Source organism: Sturnus vulgaris, chromosome 31 (genome assembly GCF_052056855.1).
Source record: "Sturnus vulgaris isolate bStuVul1 chromosome 31, bStuVul1.hap1, whole genome shotgun sequence".
Lineage (NCBI taxonomy): Eukaryota > Metazoa > Chordata > Aves > Passeriformes > Sturnidae > Sturnus > Sturnus vulgaris.
This window is the reverse complement of record NC_142273.1, coordinates 2,308,153-2,328,047: the sequence shown is the minus strand read 5'-3', so window position 1 is coordinate 2,328,047 and position 19,895 is coordinate 2,308,153. Positions and strand designations below refer to the sequence as shown.

The following is a 19,895-nucleotide window of genomic DNA, read 5'->3' as shown; positions in this document are numbered from 1 at the left end:
CAAGTTTATTCTGTCTGTCTTTTCCTCCCACAGAGTGAAAGATGTTGACTGCCCATAGTGGAACAGCTCTTGTGAGGAACATATCTCTGTAAATCTTCCCTAAAAATCACCTGAAGGCAAATATTCCTCCTGTGATGGACCCTCGGAATACTGCTATGTTAGGCTTGGGTTCTGATTCTGAAGGGTTTTGTGGGAAAAGCCCCTCTGTGGTAAACATTGGCACCTTGGTGGGCAAAGGGGAAGCAGAGCTCGAAGGCTGCACCAAGGACGAGGAGGACGGGAAGAAGAAAAGCCGGGAGGGGAGCGCGGAGAGCGGCAAGAGCGAAACTCTGAGCGATGCACAGCAGTTCTCAGTGAAAGAAACCAACTTCTCCGAGGGAAACCTCAAACTGAAGATTGGCCTGCAAGCAAAGAGGACAAAAAAGCCTCCCAAGAACCTGGAGAATTATGTCTGCCGGCCTGCCATAAAAACCAGCATCAAGCAGCCAAGAAGGGCTCCCAAGAGTGGGAAGATGACAGAGGAGAAGAGCGAGCACTGTCCTTCGAAGCAAGTGAGTGATGTGTGTGTGGGGTGATTTGCAAGTCATGCTACATTTAAGCTGTGTTTAAAAGCTTCATCATCTCTGCAACACCGTGTTCTGCTGTTTTTCTGTGTAACCTCTGATGCTGAAGTGTCTGGAGTTAGAAATGGTTTCGTTTTGTGGTCATTAGCAGGAAAAAATGCTCTTTCACAGTCTGCCAATTTGTTGTTTCAACAGCAGTGAAGGATAATTCCCGTGTTCACTTGAAGTGGGTTCATTTCTGAAAAGTAATGGGGAGATTTTTAGTCTCTTTTCTGTAACAGAGTGGAGGGGTTTGGATGTCTTGTCTCTCTTGAGATGGGGCTCTGGATGTGCTGTGCTTGTCTCTGATGGTTGGATTTCTATTTTTTCCTACCTGTTAGAACCAGTTGTTTTGCTGTGTCTCACCTGTCACTGCCATGAGTAGCTCAGGCAGGGTCTGAAAAGTAAAATAGACTTTTCCAGATGAGTTAGAAAGCAGCCTGGTGATAACCTGCATGTAAATGCAGTGGCTGGAGAGACGTGCCAGGGCTTTTCCAAACACCAGGAAGTAGCCCTGCCTTGAGGATTTGTTTTTATGATCTCCATGAGATCATAATCAGTAAGAGCAGCAGTAGCAGATAGGGAAAATAGGATAAATGGCAAGGATTACAAATGTAGTTGCATAGATGCTAAGTTTTTGAAGGGTTTGGTTACAGCCTGCTCTTTTTTCCAATAAAAATAGAAGTTCTGTTCAATGTTAGAATATACCCTCGTGTAGTACTGCCAGGTGATTCAGCAGGGGAATCCAGGAAATCCCTGGAAGTTGGAGTCCTTCCTTTGCAGGGCTTGTCTGCTCAGGGGGCTCCTGCTCCAGAGGTTCCCAAGGCTGAAGCATTTCCATTTCTCCAGCCTGTGTCCTGTTCTCAAGGCTTCCTGCAGAAATCTGTCCTGGCAGATCTCCTGAGGCAGAGCCTGTCCAGGGGGAAGGAAAATTCCTCACCTTGTGCTGAGCTGCTGCCTGTCTGACATAGCCAGACCTTTCCCTTTCCCCTGGCATACCCTGACTGGAGCTGGCCTCGAGGAAGAGTCACCTTCAAGAGAAGTGAAATTTGGGCATGACCTCATTGTGGCCTTCCAATACCTGCAGGGAACCTGCCAGACAGACACTCTGCAAGGGCCTGGAGTGGCAGGACAGGGGAAATGGCTTCCCAGTGCCAGAGGGCAGGGTTAGATGGGGTGTTGGGAAGGAATTCCTCCCTGTGAAGGTGGGCAGGCCCTGGCACAGGGTGTCTAGAGGAGCCCCTGGATCCCTGGAAGTTTCTAAGGCCAGGCTGGACGAGGCTTGGAGCAGCCTGGGATAGTGGAAGGTGTCCCTGCCCGTGGCAGGGGGTGGAATGAAAACTTTAAAATCCCTTTTATCCCGAACTAGTCTGGGATTCTGAGTAATAAATTATGTGCTGACAGAACAAATGTGCTGGATGTTACGTGGAAGGACTAAAATTGCCTTTTCCAGACTCTACAGTGCACTCACATTGGGGTTTTCCTCCTCTGGAAACAGAGGTGTTTTTAGTCAGCCTATTGAACAAGAAATTCTCAAGTGTACGTTGCGTAACTTAAAATTTTGGCAATGGCCTTTATTCTACATTCTTCCATTTCAGAATAAGCTGATTATTCCTAATGATGTTACTAACTTTGGCTTGAAAAACATGGGAAGAGTCAATCACAGTTTGTTATTCCACTGATGGTTTTCTTTTATTTTTTTTTCTTTCTTTATAACAAGACTCTGTTGCAATGAGTTGAATATTGAACCAGTCTGGAATACCCAACCAGTGATTTCTCTTGATGTCTGAATTGAGGTGGCCCCTGCAGCTGAAAATCTCTTATTTGGGGGAGGTTTAATGTTAAATTAATCAAGGGAGGTTTAGGTTGGATATCAGGAAAAGTTCTTCCCCCAGAGGGTTCAGGCACAGCCCCAGAGCTCCAGGAGTGTTTGGACACTGCTCCCAGGGATGCTCAGGGTGGGGTTATTGGGGTGTCTGTGCAGGGCTGGGGTTGGACTGGATGATCCTTGTGGGTTCCATCCAGCTCAGGACATTCCATAATTCCCTGATTCTACACTCAAAAGGCACCACTGTGTCTGGAGACTTTCCCTTTGCATCAAGAGATCGTGCCCTGGGAGTTTTTACCAGAGAAAATAATCAATATTGGAATTCACATAGTGACATCAGGGATTCTTCATCCTTGACATCTTTGTTGATACACCAGGATTTTTTTTTTTCCAAAGATCCATCCCATTTCAAATGGAAAGTAGAAAGGGAGGCAAATATTAGTGATGTTGTGGGATATTGTTGATACCACGTCAGTTTTAGATTGCAGCTCCTGCCTGGCCAGCAGCCCTGGGCTGTGATGCAGAGGATGCAGATCTGTTGCATTAAATTTGCATTATTTACAAGAGTTTCAAATCCCTGACTCATGATAACTCACTTTAGATCCTCTGCTCTCTCCTGAACTGTTGTGAGATGGTGTTTAAGTCTGTCTGTTCCCTGCTGCCATTTTGCACTTTGGATTGTTAGAAATGACACTAAACAACATCCTGCTGATTCCTGAAGTGGGATTAGAAGTATCTGTTGGAAATAAATGGCAATGATGGCTTAAAACCATCACATGTTTTGAATATAATACCTAAGGGTTGTTTTTTTTGTCTGACTGCCATGTAATAAAGCCGAGTTTTAGCACTGCAAATTACACTTGAGCAAAGGAAAGCTATCCATGAATTTTTGCTGTGGATGCAGAGAAGGGGAAAAGCAAACATGTGACCTATTCAGAGCCAGGTGTGGCTTTACTTGGAGCTCTGAAACAGAACTTTCTGTTCTTTGAAAGGAGCAAGAAAGAATTAGAATGAAAATTTAGCACTTGCAGTGTGCACAGTTAACCACTGAAAGACAAAGAGAAGTAGTGAAATTCTTCTCCTGGGAATACCAGTGTTAAAATGAAAATAGTAGGGAAATCCTTTGCACTGCCATCTCTGACAGGTTTTTTTCCTCAAGTTTAGTGCTGACAGGACTCATAAAACCTGGGGAGTGTCTTCAGTTATAGGGATACAGAGTTTATCTCCAGTCTGGAAAGGGTGAGGTGAGTTGGAATCACAGAATCATTCAGGTTGGGAAAGCCCTCCCAGCTCACAGAATCCAGCTGTTCCCAGCTCACAGAATCCAGCTGTTCCCCAGGTGTCACATCCACACGGTTTTGAACATTTCCAGGGATGGTAATTGCACCACTTCCCTGGGCAGCCTGTCCTAATGCCTCACCACCCTGTCAGTGGAGAAATTTTTCCTTGTATATTTACAGTTTGTCCTCCAGAAACGTGTAGACATAAAAGTTAATAAATATTTTTTTTCTGAAGAGAAAATCATAGAGTAGTAAAGGCAAACCCAGAAATTCCTGAGATTCCCAGGTGTTACAAGAAACAAAATGAGCAGGTACTGCAGTGACCAGGCAGTGTTGAGTTTATTTTTTGACACTGAGTATGGATTTCACTCTTTCAGAAATGTCCTGGGGCAGGCAGACATTGCTGTGCTAAGCCCAAAAAACCTGAGCCTTGAACAAAAATGGCCATTTTACCCGTGTTAGTGTGTGGGATGGTGTGCAGGAATGGTTTAGCTGTGCTGGCAGAGGTGCAGCAGTGAAGGTTTAGCACACAAAAGGCAAGAAGTGACAGCAGCAGCCTGTGTAACTCAGCCAGTGCTCACACAGGTTGGGACTCGCCCTTCTCCATCTCCTTATTCCTGTGTAAAAGTGCTGAGTGCAGGATTCTGGGGCTCCTCTTGCCTTTGGTCATGCAGGGAAGTTTGCTGATGAAATCACAGCCACCAAGTGAAAAAGTTTCAAGCTAAAAAAGGTGAAAAGCTGAAGAATTGAAGAATATTTCCTGCCAGATCTGGGACATAAATTTTTGTCTTACACTAATTCCACAGAATCGTTGTTTTCTAGGTACTTCAAACTTGCTTTTAGAAAAATAAACTGCATTTTTATTTGGGGAATTGCATAGAATATGTTGATGCCACAACTACAAAACAATTCCTGTGATTCCTCAGAATGTTGTTTGAATTGTAGCCTGAGCACTGGCCTGAAGTACAACAGCCAAAACAAAGGGTAAATCTGTGTATGTGCATAAAAAATCCTTATTGCTTGCTGGTGGCTCTCAAGAGAAATACCAAACAACATTTTCATTAACAGGCTGGTTCCTTCTGACTACTTCAGGTGCTGTGACTCGGCTTTAGTTGAGAAGTGGCACCAGACTTGATAGATGTCCCTGTTCTCAGGAAAGATCAGCTACCTTTGAGCTTTTTGCAAATAAATTCCAATGATAATGCAGTAAATAATGACCTAGCAGTAATAAACCCTGATGCTCCTTTTGGAATAAAGTGGGTTTTTTGCTGTTGGTGGCTGTGATGATTCTGGAATCACAGAATTGTTCAGGTAAAAAAGGACCTTTCAGATCTTGGAGTTCAACTGTTCCCCCAGCACTGCCACTAACCTGTGTCCCCAGGGATGGATTAAAGCCTGTTAATAGTTTATATCAAAATAACCTAGAATTATTATTCCTCAAATGAATGGTGCAAGTCGAGAAACTATATGTTCACATAGGAGATAGAGAATTTTCAGTTCAGCTCAGTGTCAAACTAAGAATAATACCAACTTTATGGAAATGTAACATGTTTTATGCAATTGCTTTGGGCAATACTTTTATTGGATGGATTCTTAAACCAGACAGTGGAACTAAAGATTGCACAGGAACAAATGTTTCAGTTTTTAAAGTACGAAATGCTTTTTGATGCAATGTAATCTCACCCTTTTGAACAGCTTTGTGCCCAGATGGGCCATTTCATTCCATCTGACACCACAGGAACGTGGAGCAGGCCTTGAAATTTGGGCTGGAAAGGCACAGAATTCCAGGAAAACGCTTTTAGTCTATTTTTTATGGCATTGTCCATTTGATTGCAACATTGAGGCAGCAGAGAGGAAGCTGGAGGCAGATGCTTGTGGGGACAGGAGGAGAGAGCAGGTGAAACACTCAGGAGATGTTGATGTCGTTTTCTTTTTTCCAGTCCTCACAAATCTGTCAGATTAAAACTTGACTTTGTGTCTCTGTGATACAAAACTCTGCATTTATCCAAGTCAGGCAGGGCTCAGGAGGGGATGGAGAGCTGAGTGCTGCCCTGTGAGCCCAGCCTGCAGGAGCAGGGGACAGGGACACTTCTAGAGGTCCATGGCAGCAGCCATGAGGACATTCTGTCACCTGGGCTCCACTTCATCTCACAGAAGCCCCTCCCAGAAGGTTTGTGTGGGCACAGGGAGTTATTCCAGGGAAGATGGGCACCTTTCCTGTCCCCTGTGTCCAGCTGTGGATCTGGAATATTCCAGGGGGAGGTTCCACAGTGTGGCCATGAGATGACAGCTGCCACACGAGAGCTGGGCTGAGGGTCAGCCTGACCCCATGGCCACAGCTGGGACACTGTGGGGTGTGTGCTGTACACCTGGGGGTGTCCCAAGGTGTGTCCTGGGGTGTGTCCTGTACAGCCTGGCCTGGTGTCCTGGGTTTTTTTCCTGGGAGTGTCCTGGGGCTGTCCTGGGGTTTGTTCCTGGGGTTTGTTCCTGGGGCTGTTCTGGGGTTTGTTCCTGGGGTTTGTTCCTGGGGCTGTTCTGGGGCTGTTCTGGGGTTTGTTCCTGGGGCTGTTCTGGGGTTTGTTCCTGGGGCTGTTCTGGGGTTTGTTCCTGGGGCTGTTCTGGGGTTTGTTCCTGGGGCTGTTCTGGGGTTTGTTCCTGGGGCTGTTCTGGGGTTTGTTCCTGGGGCTGTTCTGGGGTTTGTTCCTGGGGTTGTTCTGGGGTTTGTTCCAGGGGTGTCCTGGGATTGTTTCTGGGGTTTGTTCCTGGGGTGTCCTGGGATTGTTTCTGGGGTTGTTCTGGGGTTTGTTCCTGGGGTTGTTCTGGGGTTTGTTCCTGGGGCTGTTCTGGGGTTTGTTCCAGGGGTGTCCTGGGGCTGTTCTGGGGTTTGTTCCTGGGGCTGTTCTGGGGTTTGTTCCTGGGGCTGTTCTGGGGTTGGTTCCAGGGGTGTCCTGGGGCTGTTCTGGGGTTTGTTCCTGGGGTTGGTTCCAGGGGTGTCCTGGGGCTGTTCTGGGGTTTGTTCCTGGGGCTGTTCTGGGGTTGGTTCCAGGGGTGTCCTGGGGCTGTTCTGGGGTTTGTTCCTGGGGTTGGTTCCAGGGGTGTCCTGGGGCTGTTCTGGGGTTTGTTCCTGGGGCTGTTCTGGGGTTTGTTCCTGGGGTGTTTCCCAGGGGGAGTCCAGGGCAGGGGCTGTTGGGCTGATGAGGCTGAAGGTGATTTACCTGATTCCCTCAGTATATGAGTGGTGGAGTCCAGTTCTTCCACTGTTGCCTCCACACAGAAAATGTCCTTTTTATTCCTGAAGTTTGGGGCTGTGCATGATTGATTTTGGTATCTGTCTGCAATTCTCTTACTCTTCCAGTGGAATCCTCCTTAGTGACAGCAATACCTGCTATTCACTTCAACCAAAAATCTGAAATTTTTAATGATACAGAATTGCAAGAGAAGCAGCTTTGACTCTGTGGCTGATGTTGGGAGTTTTTTTAATGTTTCTGCAGCCGCTGCAACCTTCTCCAAAGGAAACATCTCAAGATGTTTCTATTTGAAGTTACCAGATGAAGTTTTGTCCTTAAAAATTTCCCTCCAAAATGTTTCAGTTAATCATGCTGGTTATTAATAGATTTATGGCACAAAAAAAAATTTCCCATATAAGAATTTTGGGTTTAAAAATGCTGAAAAAATCACAGACCTTTTTGACTTCTTGTCTGACGTCTCACTAGATAGTTCCTGATTTGCTATTCATGTTCTTTGAAATAATTTTCAGAGTGCTTGGAAAACTCACTCACCCATAGATGAGAAAGGAGCTTTCCAGGGCACACTCCTTCAGCTTTCAAAGGATCTGTGTTTGATGCTAAAGTCTTGTTTTCAGAATCCTGGCATCTTGCTCACATCAAAGCTGGTGTTTGGAAGGGTTTTGTTAGTTATGTATTTATTATTTAAGTGTCTACTCAAACTTCCAAGCTCTTTGTTTGGAAATGGAGGTGAGCAGGGAAAAGCAGAGCCTGCCAAGAGGTGTTGGATACCCAGCAGTGGCAGTGTGAGAGCACCTCAGAACCTGGCCCAGGGGCTGGCAGAGCAGGAGGAACAGAAAAAAAGAAGAGTGTGGAGACACTGAGGGCTGAGCAAATACAGGGATGAGGAGCTGAATTCCCAAATCAGTATTTAGGTGGATTTTTGAAGTGTGCTGAACAAAGGAGATTTTTCTTCCAAAGTTCTTGTCAGAATTTCAGGCTGTGGAAAGGAGGATGCAGCTCTCTGAAGGCTGCTGGCTTTAATAGTCCTTAGTGACTCTCTGGCACTCAGAGTCTGCCCCAGGGAATTCCAGAGTGTTGGATTGCAGGCTCAGGGTGGTGTCATGCTGACTCAGGACTTTGCATGTGAGTGCCAGGCCTGGAGGTGGGCAGAAAGAACCCCCCCCTCCTCCTCTTCATCCCTGCAGGAAGGAGCAGCTCTGGATTTGGGGTGCCTGGGGGTCACTGCAGAGGCTCCCACATTCCCCACACAACTGCTTCTCATCTCACCAGTGTCCAGCTGGATGCAGGCTCCAAGCTCCTGGTTAAATCCTGCTGGTGCAGCTGGCTGAACAAACCCTTCCCTCATGATCAGCCCCAGAGTTGGCTGTTTCAGAGAAATCCAGGCTGTCCCTTCCTTCAGCATCCCTAGGGGTTTGCCACAGGTACAGCTCTGGGGTCAGGGTAATGCTGACCATTAGGGCCATTGCCATATCAGTTTTTATTGCAGAGGGATGAACAGCTGGGGCATTGATGTCTTGCACTCTTTATTTAGTGTTTGTTCTGGTAGGTCCCTGAAGGTTCAAATTGGGAATTAAATGGTAGAATCACAGTGACTTTGGGCTGGGAGGGACCTTAAAGCCCAACTTACTTCACTCCCTGGGCAGAGACACCTTCCACTATCCCAACCTGGCCTGGAACACTTCCAGGGATTCCAGAGCTTCTCTGGGTACCTGTGCCAGGGCCTCCCCACCCTCACAGGGAAGAATTTCTTACATGTATCCAACCTAAATTTCCCATTTTTCAATCTGAACCCATTTCCCCTTGTCCTGTCACTCCAGTTCCTGATGAACAGTCTCTTCTCCAGATCCTGCAAGGGGCTCTGAGCTCTCCCCACAACCTTCTCTTCTCCAGCCTGAACATTCCCAGCCCTCCCAGCCTGGCTCCACAGGGGAGGGGCTCCAGTCCCCTCAGCAACTCCTCAGCCTCCTCTGGACTTGCTCCAACAGTTCCATGTCCTTCTTATGCTGGGGACATCAGAGCCATGGGCAGAATTATCTCATCAGGGGTCAGAGCCTTCCATTCCCAGCCCCTGCTTGGAGTGAACGTGTCCCCTGCACTGCAGAGATGTGTTGGGCACTGTATGTAAAGAATGTCCTTCCAAAAGAAAAGATGAATTTATTGAGATGCTCTCAATAGGATTTTTGAAGGTAATGGGTATTGCAGTTTTGATTCTAACCTTTACAGGATAAGTTTGGAGTTTGGTTAGGTCCAAACTGGAAATTAAGTGTGAGTTTCAGTGATTCCATGTCTGTGCATTATCCTCCCCCACCCCCATGCAAACAGAATAATTTGATTTTATTTTACTTCTTTTGCTGACTGTCAGTGTTGTGCTGGGAGGAGCAGCTGTTGGTGCAGGGGCTGAGGGGATACGACTGAGCTGCCAGCAGGGCTGTGCAGGGACAGGGTGACAGTGCCAGCCCTTGCAGGGCACTGCTCAGCTGCTGCTCAGCACCATGTGAGCTCTTCAAGTGCTCTCACACTATAAATAGCCCAGCACTTTGTTGTTAGTGGGTTCTTATTAATAAGCATCAACAGTATTTTTGGAGAATATTTATAATAATTGGGGGACAGATTAAATGGTTTATATTTCCGGACTGAGAGGGAGTTTGGCTTTCATTAACATTAGGAAAGCCTCTACATGTCCACAGTTTTAAAATTTTGCTTTAAATATAAATATCACTATTATTTGTTGAATGTGTTTATTTTATTATGACATTTTATTCTTTAAATTCTTGGTATCACTATTGTTTGGTTTAAAATTAATAGGATCATGAAGCCTGTGTTTATACAGTAACCCTGTTACCAGAGCAAGTGTTAATCACCTAAACATAAAAGGATACTGTGTTACTCAAAGTGATACTTTGTACTCTGTTCCTAAAGACTTCTTTTGTTTGTTAACTCTTAGGACCCTTCAAAGTCTTACAAGAAAGCTGGAGAAGTTGCATCACTTGAGTTACACGTGGAAGAAGGTATCCAAGTAGAAACAACCCCTTTATCTAAGAAAGTTTCCCCATTGCATTCTGAAATGACAGATTATATAAAGTCGTCTCCTCCGACTCTTATCAGTAGCCATAATTCTGACTTAAAGGATAGAACAGAAATTAATGGAGCAACAACTGTCACAGAAAAATTGGCTCAACTTATTGCAACTTGTCCTCCTTCCAAGTCTTCCAAAACAAAGCAGAAGAAGCCCGGAAGTGGAAGTGGAACTACATCTGGTTTGGTGAAAGACTCTGGGAAGAAGCTGCCAGGAACCATAACTGCAAGTGGGTTGGTTAACAAAGATTTGGTGAAGAAACTGCCAGGCTCTGGGATTGCTGTTGGGTTGGTGAACAAGGACTCAGGGAAGAAGCCATTGGGCATTGGCAGCGCAGCCATACTGGTTAACAAAGACTCTGGGAAGAAGCCCCAAGCGATCAGCCCCTTAATTGGATTGGTTAGCAAGGAGTCTGGGAAGAGGCCTCCAGGGATCAGCACTCCACCAGGGTTAGTCCACAAGGATTCGGGAAAGAAGCAGCCAGTGACCAGCTCTGCAGTTGGATTGATCAGCAAAGATGTGGGGAGGAAACTTCCAGGGATCAGCACTCCAACTGCACTGACTAACAAGGAGCCTCTCAAGAAGCCAGTAGGGATCAGCACTCCAGCAGGATTGGTTAACAAGGATGCTGGGAAGAAGTTGTTGGGGATGAATAGTCCTATAGGTGTTCTTAACAAGGATTCTGGGAGGAAGATGCCAGGGACTGGCAACAGCACAGTTCTGGTTAACAAAGACTCTGGAAGGAAGACACCAGGGATTGGCAGCCCCATGGGACCGGTGGGCAAGGACCCTGGCAGGAAGATGCCAGGAATTAGCAGTCCCGTGGGGTTGGTTAGCAAGGACTGTGGGAAGAAGCCAGCAGGGATTGGCAGCCCAGCTGGTTTGGCTAACAAGGACTCTGGAAGTCTGAAAGCAGACTCCCTCGTGCCCTCCTCAGAGCCCTTTAAGCTTCCTTGCAATTCAAACCTCGGTAGCCTCGAAAGCCATGAGCCTGCGGATTTACTGAAGGAAAATACTACCAGCAAAACCTTTGAGAAGCACATGATGAGACAGAGCAAAGAAAGCATCTTGGACAAGTTTTCAATTCGGAAAGAAATCGCTGATGTAGGCAAAGAGATGTTCAGTGAAGGAATGTGTGTTCCACAGGATGCCTACTCATCCAGTGAGAAAGGGATTTATGAAACGTCGAAGCACGAAAAGCAGCCTCCGGTTTATTGCACTTCACCAGACTTCAGGACAGGAGGTGCCTCGGAGGTGTCGACAGCCAAGTCCCCGTTCAGCGCCGTGGGAGAGGGGAATCTCCCATCTCCTTCCCCCACCGTGTCTGTCCCCACCCTGAACAGGAGCCTCTCCACAGCCTCCTCCCAGCTGGCATCCAACTCATTGCACTTAAGTTCCACGGCAGAGCTCTTGGAAGGCATTTCAGACCCGATGGGCAAAACGCCCTTCTCGTCGGACAGCACCCTCCTGAGCCTGAACAGGACATTGAACCACAGCCTCAGCACCGATTTTAAAGGTGCTGAGAAAGACTTAAGTGATTCAAAAGCATCTTACGTGGAAACGTCAAGAACAAGTCCTCCCACAGGGAAAAAGTCCATTCTGGCAGCTGAGACGAGCATCCACACTACTGTCACCCCTTCAGTAGTTAGTTTTACCAGCTTGTTTGGTAGCAAGCAGTTCCTCAAGATCGGTGCAATAGCTGCATCTGAGAAATCCTGCCAAGGAGCAAAAAACCTGAGCAGCACTCAGCAATCCAAACCTTTAAAGAAAAGAAAAGGAAGGAAACCACGATGGACTAAAGTAGTGTCAAGAAGCGCGTGCCGACCTCCAAAGGGTCTGGAACTAGAAAGGTCAGAGCTTTTTAAAAACATTTCATACAGTGCACTATCGAGCAGTAATTTGGAACAGGCCAAATTCCTGAAAAACATCGGATCGTCCTCATTTGTGGAGCACGAATTTGTTAAACATCAGTTGCCAAAGCTGAATGAAGCTAATGGACAGTCTCTGGCACTGCTGGCTGAGACTGACAAACAAACTCAGAAGTTCTACAGTGCTCACAAACAGCCCTCCAGCTTGTGTTTGTCAGATGATTTCTTACCTGACATATACAAACCCAAGAGAGGAAGACCTAAATCCAAGGAAATGCCAGAACTCGAAGGTCCCCCCAAAAGAACTCTTAAGATCCCAGCATCAAAAGTCTTCTCAGTGCAGTCAAAAGAAGAGCAAGAACCTCCAATTTTGCAGCCTGAAGTCGAAATTCCCTCCCTAAAACAAAGCTTATCCGGACAAGCTTTTCCTAAAAAGAGAGGGAGACCTAAAAGGCAGATCCGGTCTTCGATTAAAATGAAACCTCCTATTTTGTCTGTGGCACCTTTTGTTGGAACAGAGAACTCGAGCAAGATGGGGCCTGAAAGTGAACAGCATCGACCTGGGGAGTTCTTTGAGAGGAAGGACCAGATCCGAGGGCCAGAGGAAGTCCAAAGCCCCAGTATTTGTAGCATGAGTGATTTGGAAGTAGACTCAGACAGAAAAGTTGCCAAGAGAAATAACGGACAGTTAATGAAAACAATTATTCGAAAAATAAATAAAATGAAAACTCTGAAGCGAAAGAAACTTCTGAATCAGATTCTGTCCAGTACAGTGGAACCAAATACCAAAGGGAAGATGCAATCCAAGCTCCACAACACCGTGTCGACTCTTGCTGCCACATTTGGTTCAAAACTAGGCCAGCAAATCAACGTCAGCAAGAAAGGAACAATTTACATAGGAAAAAGGCGAGGGAGGAAACCTAAAGCTGTCCTGAACGGCATTTTGGCCAGCAGCGCCGCCAGTCTGACAGTTCTGGAGAAGTCTGCCCAGCAAGCTCCTGGTACATCCCTAGGACAAGTCCTTCCCCACCTGCTGCCCTCGGTGGGGAATCCCTCGGAGATCCTCCCGTCGCCGGTTTGCTCGCAGAGCTCGGCCGTGAGCGGGGAGCAGAGCCCCGTGAGCAGCGACGCGGGCTTCATCGAGCCCAGCTCCGTGCCCTACCTGCACCTCCACTCCAGGCAGGGCAGCGTGGTGCAGACGCTCGCCATGAAGAAAGCAGCCAAGGGCAGGAGGAGATTGTCCCCACCGACGCTTCTACCCAACTCTCCCTCCCACCTGAGCGAGCTGACCTCGCTCAAGGAGGCCACCCCTTCCCCCGTGAGCGAGTCCCACAGCGACGAGACCATCCCCAGCGACAGCGGGATTGGCACGGACAACAACAGCACTTCGGACCGAGCCGAGAAGTTCTGCGGGCAGAAGAAGAAAAGGCACTCGTTTGACCACGTGTCCCTCATCCCACCCGAGACTTCCACCGTGCTGAGTAACCTGAAGGAAAAGCACAAGCACAAGTGCAAGCGCCGCAGCCACGATTACCTCAGCTACGACAAGATGAAGAGGCAGAAGCGAAAAAGGAAAAAGAAGTACCCTCAGCTCCGAGGGAGGCAGGACCCCGACTTCCTGGCTGAGCTGGAGGAGTTAATAAGTCGATTAAGTGAAATTAGAATAACCCACAGGAGTCACCATTTTATACCCCGAGATTTGCTGCCTACCATTTTTAGGATAAATTTCAATAGTTTCTACACCCACCCTACTTTTCCTTTAGATCCTTTGCACTACATTAGAAAACCTGACTTAAAGAAAAAGAGAGGCAGGCCTCCAAAAATGCGGGAAGCTATGGCAGAAATGCCTTTCATGCATAGCCTCAGCTTTCCTCTGTCCAGCACCGGGTTCTACCCCTCCTATGGCATGCCTTACTCCCCTTCTCCCCTGGCAGCTGCTCCCATAGGATTAGGTTATTATGGAAGGTACCCTCCAACTCTTTACCCTCCTCCACCCTCTCCTTCTTTCACTACCCCCCTGCCTCCACCTTCCTACATGCATACAGGCCACCTGCTTCTCAACCCCACCAAATACCACAAGAAGAAGCATAAACTCTTGCGCCAGGAAGCTTTCCTCACCACGAGCAGGACTCCTCTGCTGTCCATGAGCACGTACCCCAGCGTCCCACCCGAGATGGCCTATGGCTGGATGCTGGAACACAAGCACAGGCACCGCCACAAGCACCGGGAGCACCGCTCCTCCGAGCAGCCCCAGGTTTCCATGGACACCATCACGGCCAACAGCTCCTCCAGAACGGTTCTGGAGTCCTTGAAGCGTTACAGGTTCGGGAAGGAGGCTGTTGGTGAGAGGTACAAACATAAAGAGAAACACAGATGCCACATGTCTTGTCCTCACCTGTCACCTTCCAAGGGTTTGCTGAGCAGAGATGAGCAGTGGGTCAGGAGAGAGCCTTCGGAGTCCAATTCCTTGGCGCTGGGCTTGCAGACGCCTCTGCAGATAGACTGCTCCGAAAATTCCCCAGCTCTGTCCCTGGGGGGGTTCACTCCCAGCTCAGAGCCAGCCAGCAGCGATGAACACACAAACCTTTTCACAAGTGCAATAGGCAGCTGCAGAGTCAGCAACTCTGCCAGCACCAACGGACGTAAAAAGTTACCCGAGAGCCCGGGACTGTTCAGCGGGCAGGACGCGGCGCTCAGCCGGCCCCTCCGCAAGGAGCCCGTGCCTTCCCTGGAGAAGGCCCTGCAGCCACTGGCAGGTAAGGGAGCTCGGGCTCAGCCTGCTTTCCATGAGTCTTGCTGGGTTCTGTTGTAGCAAACACACGTGGAGCAGGGGGCAGGTGGGGTTTTGGCTCTGCAGGGATCGATGCTGGGGTCCAGGCGTGCCCTCGCCCTCGCCAAGGGCTCTGTTCCTGCAGTGACAGCACGGACTGACATGGCATCTCCCCCAGAGCCACCCACAGCACTCTGTCCCTCCTCCCAACAGACTCCTCTTGCTTCCTTGCAGGCTAAGGGTGCTTTCTCATGCAAAGGTCTTTGCTCTTTCCATACAATTTTTTGTGGTATACTGGACAGCCAGGGAAAAGAGCAGTCTGAGTTTTCTCAGGCTGCTCAAAGGAAAACAGAAAGCTAAAAGAATTAATAACAATGTCTGACATCTAATTTTGTGACAGGAGGGATGTGTGAGAAACATGGTGTTTTGGTGAAAGCTTGTTTACAGGAGGTGTTGTCTTCCTTGGACCAATAAGTTTAATTTTATTCTCAGTTCTGGGATCTAGTGTTTATAAGGGAATGTAGTGTTACAATGAAAGGAGACCGTGTCGCTGTGTTTCACTCTCATCCTTGCATAGCTAATCATATAGCTAACAGCAACAAATTTTGATTTTCCGGAGAAATGAGGGAAAGTTCCTCATGATTTTTGATATTTTCAGAGCCATGTTTCTGTTTGGTTTGGAGTTTGGTTTGTTTGGTCCAGACCAGCTGTTGCTGCTACTGTTGTGAGTAATGTTTCCATTTAAGAAAATGTTGCCTATTCCTTTTGTAATTCCATTTTTTGGTTATTTGCCAATCTTTGCTATGACAGAGCTTTCAATCCCTGCCTTGAGGCCTCCTGCAACACCTCAGAACAGTGGGGTTGATGCTGGGGATACCTGAGACCAAACCTAGACATTTTGGATTTATTCATAGTTGGGAAATGTATCTGACAGCCTCGAGCAGAACTGGAACAGGAGGAGCAGGAACAGGAACTTGTCATCTGCATATTAAGGAAAAGAAAAGATAACCTGCAAAGGGCAAGTGTGGCTTGTGCTCCTGCCTGCTTCCAGTGTGTGAAGGAAGCCTGAGCTGCTTCTCTCTCCCCTTCTTGCCTACATTCTCCCTTGAAGTTTAAATCATTTTCCAAAGCCACTTGTGACTAATACTTCACAGAGCAAGGACCAGCTGCCAGGAGTGAATAATCCCTCCTCACATTCCTGGCTCTCATCTTGCTCCTTCCCATGGGATACTCCTGCTCTGATGCCTCCTGCCACCTCCTGCTCTGCACACCTGTGTATGGACAGGGTTTTTCTCTTCATTTGGGGGTTTATGTTTTCCTTCTTTATTTTAAGGGCAGTAGGAAACAGCTGGATGTTTGACGAGTTTGTATTTCTTTGTGGTGGTACTGAAATGACTTGAGATAGTGAGTGAGATGATGATGAGACTGCTTCTCCTGCAGTGATGAAAAGAGAAATTCCAAGTGCTGGGTCACTCAGAGGCTTAAATTTGGCTCTGAGGAGTGGATTGGTTGTGGGAACCTGTGCAGCTCTGGGAGTTTTGAGATGTTTTCCATTGCAGTGAATGATCTGACCTGGGTTTGTGTGAGGAGTAAGCCAAGGGAGGGGAGAGCAGAGATGCTTTTTGTGAGGGCTCTGCCTGCTCCCTGCCCCAGGAAGTTTGAGTGATTCCTCAGGCGTGGGATGGCACTTCCAGGCAGTGATTCCCACCTGGAACCTGGCTGTTTTGTGAGGCTGGCGTTTGCTTGGTGTCCAGCTCATTCCCAAGGAACTCCCAGTGCCCCACACCACTTGGAAAACTTAAACCACATCTGGTAAAAAGCTCCAGGAAAGAGAAATGCCAGATTTGGGGATTTAGATCCATGTCAGTTTGCATGTTGTGTTTGGGGTGTTTTGGTTTTAGCCAAATGCTAATTCTGAATCCATGAGCATGGAAGATTAAAGGAAAGGCACAGATGGAGGGAAAACCTTTGGTGCATCAAAGATTGATTATTTATAAAACCAGATGCAGTTTAGGTGCACGGTGGAGAGGTGCTGGATCAGAGACTTGGAATAAGCAGTCAGGGATCAGCACCAGGGAACCCATCCAGAATGGTTTTTTGGGATCCATAGGGGATCTTTGTGGTGCTTTATTTCAGAGTATTCCATGTGGAAATTCCACAGCCTTTTGAACCTAAACCTGACCCGACTGGATGAACAAATTCTTTTGAAAATCTTGGCCAATGCCAGATGTTTTCAGAGGTTTGCCCGTGCCTGAGCTGTGTTAGAAAGGAGCTGTGTTGGTTGTTTGTGCACACAGGAGTCCCGAGGAGGTCGGAGTTTCCCGGCCAGTGAAGCACAGGTGGAAATTCCCACGCAGAGGCTGCTGTGTGACCTTGGCACAGCCACAGCAGAGCAGGTCACGAGGCTCTGCTGTTTTGTCCTGGGCAGTTTTGTAGGACACTGCTGCCTGTTCATCCCGAGTCCCCAGGCACTGTTGATGAACTTCTGCAGCCTCACATCAGGAGTTATTTTGGACAAGTGATGCTGTGTCCGAGCCCAGCCTTGGTGTGCTGTGTGCCTTGACGTGCTGCTCACAGTTCTGTGGCCTCGGTGTGTTCCACTCACAGTGCTGGCAGGGAGGAAAGGGGGATCACCTGAGCAGTCTGCCCCACTTCCATCGCTTGTCACACAGCGTGCAGGTGCCGGGCTGGTCCTCTCTGCGTGAGCTGCAGGTGCCGTTCTGTCCCCTCCCGTGCCATAACCGGGGTTACCGGGCACGGCTCTGGGCTCCTGGGGTCACCCGGGCAGTCCCGCACCATGTGCCAGTGCCTGTCCCCCTGTCACCAGGGGTCCCTGTCACCAGGGGTCCCTGTCCCTGTGCCGGTCCCTGTCCCTGTCCGAGGGTTCTCTGTCCCTGTCAAGAGAGGTCCTGGTCCCTGTCCGAAGGTTCCCGGTCCTTGTGCCGGTCCCTGTCCCGGGAGGTCCCGGTCCCTGTGCCTGTTCCTGTCCTGAGGGGTCCCGGCCGTTCCCATTCCCTTTCCCATTTCCATTCCCGTTCCCGTTCCCATCCCCATTCCCATTCCTGTTTCCATTCCCCTTCCTGTTCCCCTTCCTGTTCCCCTTCCTGTTCCCATTCCCGTTCCCATTCCCGTTTCCATTCCCATTCCAATTCCTATTCCTGTTTCCATCCCCATTCCCGTTCCCATTCCCATTCCCATTCCTATTCCTGTTTCCATCCCCATTCCCATCCCCATTCCCGTTCCCATTCCCGTTCCCATTCCCATCCCCATTCCCATTCCCATTCCCATTCCTATTCCTGTTTCCATCCCCATTCCCATCCCCATTCCCATCCCCATTCCCATCCCCATTCCCATTCCCATTCCCCTTCCCATCCCCATTCCCGTCCCCATTCCCGTTCCCATTCCCGTTCCCATTCCCATCCCCATTCCCGTTCCCGCCCCGGGGCCGCGGCACCGGCGGGCAGCAGCGCCCCCTGGCGGCCCCGCCGCTTCTCTGCCGGGTCCCGCCGAGCCCGGTGGAACGGGGGGAGCGGAGCGGAGCGGGGGCGGCTGAGCTGACCCGGGATGCTGAGCAGGGTGGGGGTGTCACACAGGCGGTGACAGCCCCTGGGACACCGGCAGTGACAACCCCTGGGACACCGGCAGTGACAGCCCTTGGGACACCAGCGGTGACAGCCCCCGGGACACTGGCAGTGCCGCCTCCGGGATGTGCCACCGGCAGTGACAGCCCCTGGGACACTGGCGGTGACAGCCTCAGGACACCGGTGGTGACACCCCCGGGATGTGCCGCTGGCAATGACAGCCCCTGGGGTGGGACACTGGTGGTGACAATCCCTGGGATGTGCCACCGGCAGTGACAGCCCTGGGACACTGGTGGTGACAGTGCCGGGATGTGCCACCGACAGTGACAGCCCTGGGACACTGGTGGTGACAATCCCTGGGATGTGCCACCGGCAGTGACAGCCCTGGGACACTGGTGGTGACAGCCCCTGGGATATGCCATCGGCATTGACAGCCCTGAGACACCAGTGGTGACACCCCCGGGATGTGCCACTTGTGGTGACAGCCCCTGGGACACCAGCGGTGACAGCCCCTGGGATGTGCCATCGGCAGTGACAGCCTTGGGACACTGGTAGTGACACTCCCAGGATGTGCCACCGGCAGTGACAGCCCCTGGGATGTGCCACCGGCAGTGACAGCCCCTGGGAAGGGACACTGGTGGTGACACCTCCAGGATGTGCCACCCCTGCCAGCAGCACAGGCACTGCTGGGCTGTCCCTGTGACCTCCAAAACCTTCTCCCTCTCTTTGTCCCTGCTATGAATTACAGCCCATTCCCACTTTGAACACTAACTCCTGCTGTTTAATTTCTGCTTTCCATCCCAGCTCCCAGGGTACTTGTTTAGTGTAGACTTTATGAATTTAATGCATCTTGGAGTTCCTCAGGAGGAAATGTCACCCTGGAGTGACAGACCTGCTGGCAGTGTAACCCCTGGGCAGCTCCCTGAAACCAGAGGGCTGAGTGGGCAGAGGGTCAGAATAAAGTGAAACTCATGGGTTGAGATAAGAATACTCTTTAATAACTGAAATGAAATGATATATAATAATAGCAGTAGTAATAATTGTCAAGAAAAGAACAGAGAGGAATAAAGCCCAAGAATCACAAGTGATGCCTGCTACAGTTGATCCAGTCCCCAGCACCAACTGGGGCATGGAGCAACCTGGAACAGTGGGAAGTGTCCCTGCCCATGGTAGGGATGGTGTGAGATGAGCTTCAGGTCCCTTCCAGCCCAAACCACTCCAGGATTGTGTGAATAAAGCCCTGGAAGCACAAGTGATGCCCAGTGCAGTCAGTGCCCACCCAGTGCCCAGCCCATCCCCAGCACTGCTCGGGGGCTCCCAGTCACCCCCCTGGACAGGACACTGTGCTGTGGAATATCCTCTGGCCCTGCTGGCACAGCTGGGAGAGCTCTGGGCTGAGGGTGAGCTCTGCTGGGCACCAACTAAACATTGGGGTGTGACCACCATCATCCTCACCCTGACCCAGGACAGCTGAACCAGCCTCTGGGACAATTCACTCTGTCCCAGCTGGAACCAGGACAGCTCTTCCCAGTGCTGAGCATCTGTGCATTGCCTCAGCTCAGCTCAGTTCAGTTCAGCTCAGCTCAGCTTAGCTCAGTTCAGCTCAGCCTAGCTCAGTTCAGCTCAGCATAGTTCAGCTCAG

General features: G+C 49.3%; 1 protein-coding gene across 2 annotated transcripts in view; it reads left to right on the top strand.

Annotated features, from left to right (window-relative positions):
• The window catches only part of ASH1L (ASH1 like histone lysine methyltransferase), a 70,756-nt gene that overhangs the window by 6,659 nt on the left and 44,202 nt on the right, over positions 1 to 19,895 (top strand). For both annotated transcript variants that reach the window (XM_014889337.2, XM_014889335.2), the window contains exons 2-3: positions 34 to 551; positions 9,903 to 14,658. In XM_014889337.2, the coding sequence (XP_014744823.2) occupies positions 135 to 551; positions 9,903 to 14,658 (5,173 nt within the window). In that variant the 5' untranslated portion in view covers positions 34 to 134. The remainder of the gene's footprint in view (positions 1 to 33; positions 552 to 9,902; positions 14,659 to 19,895) is intronic.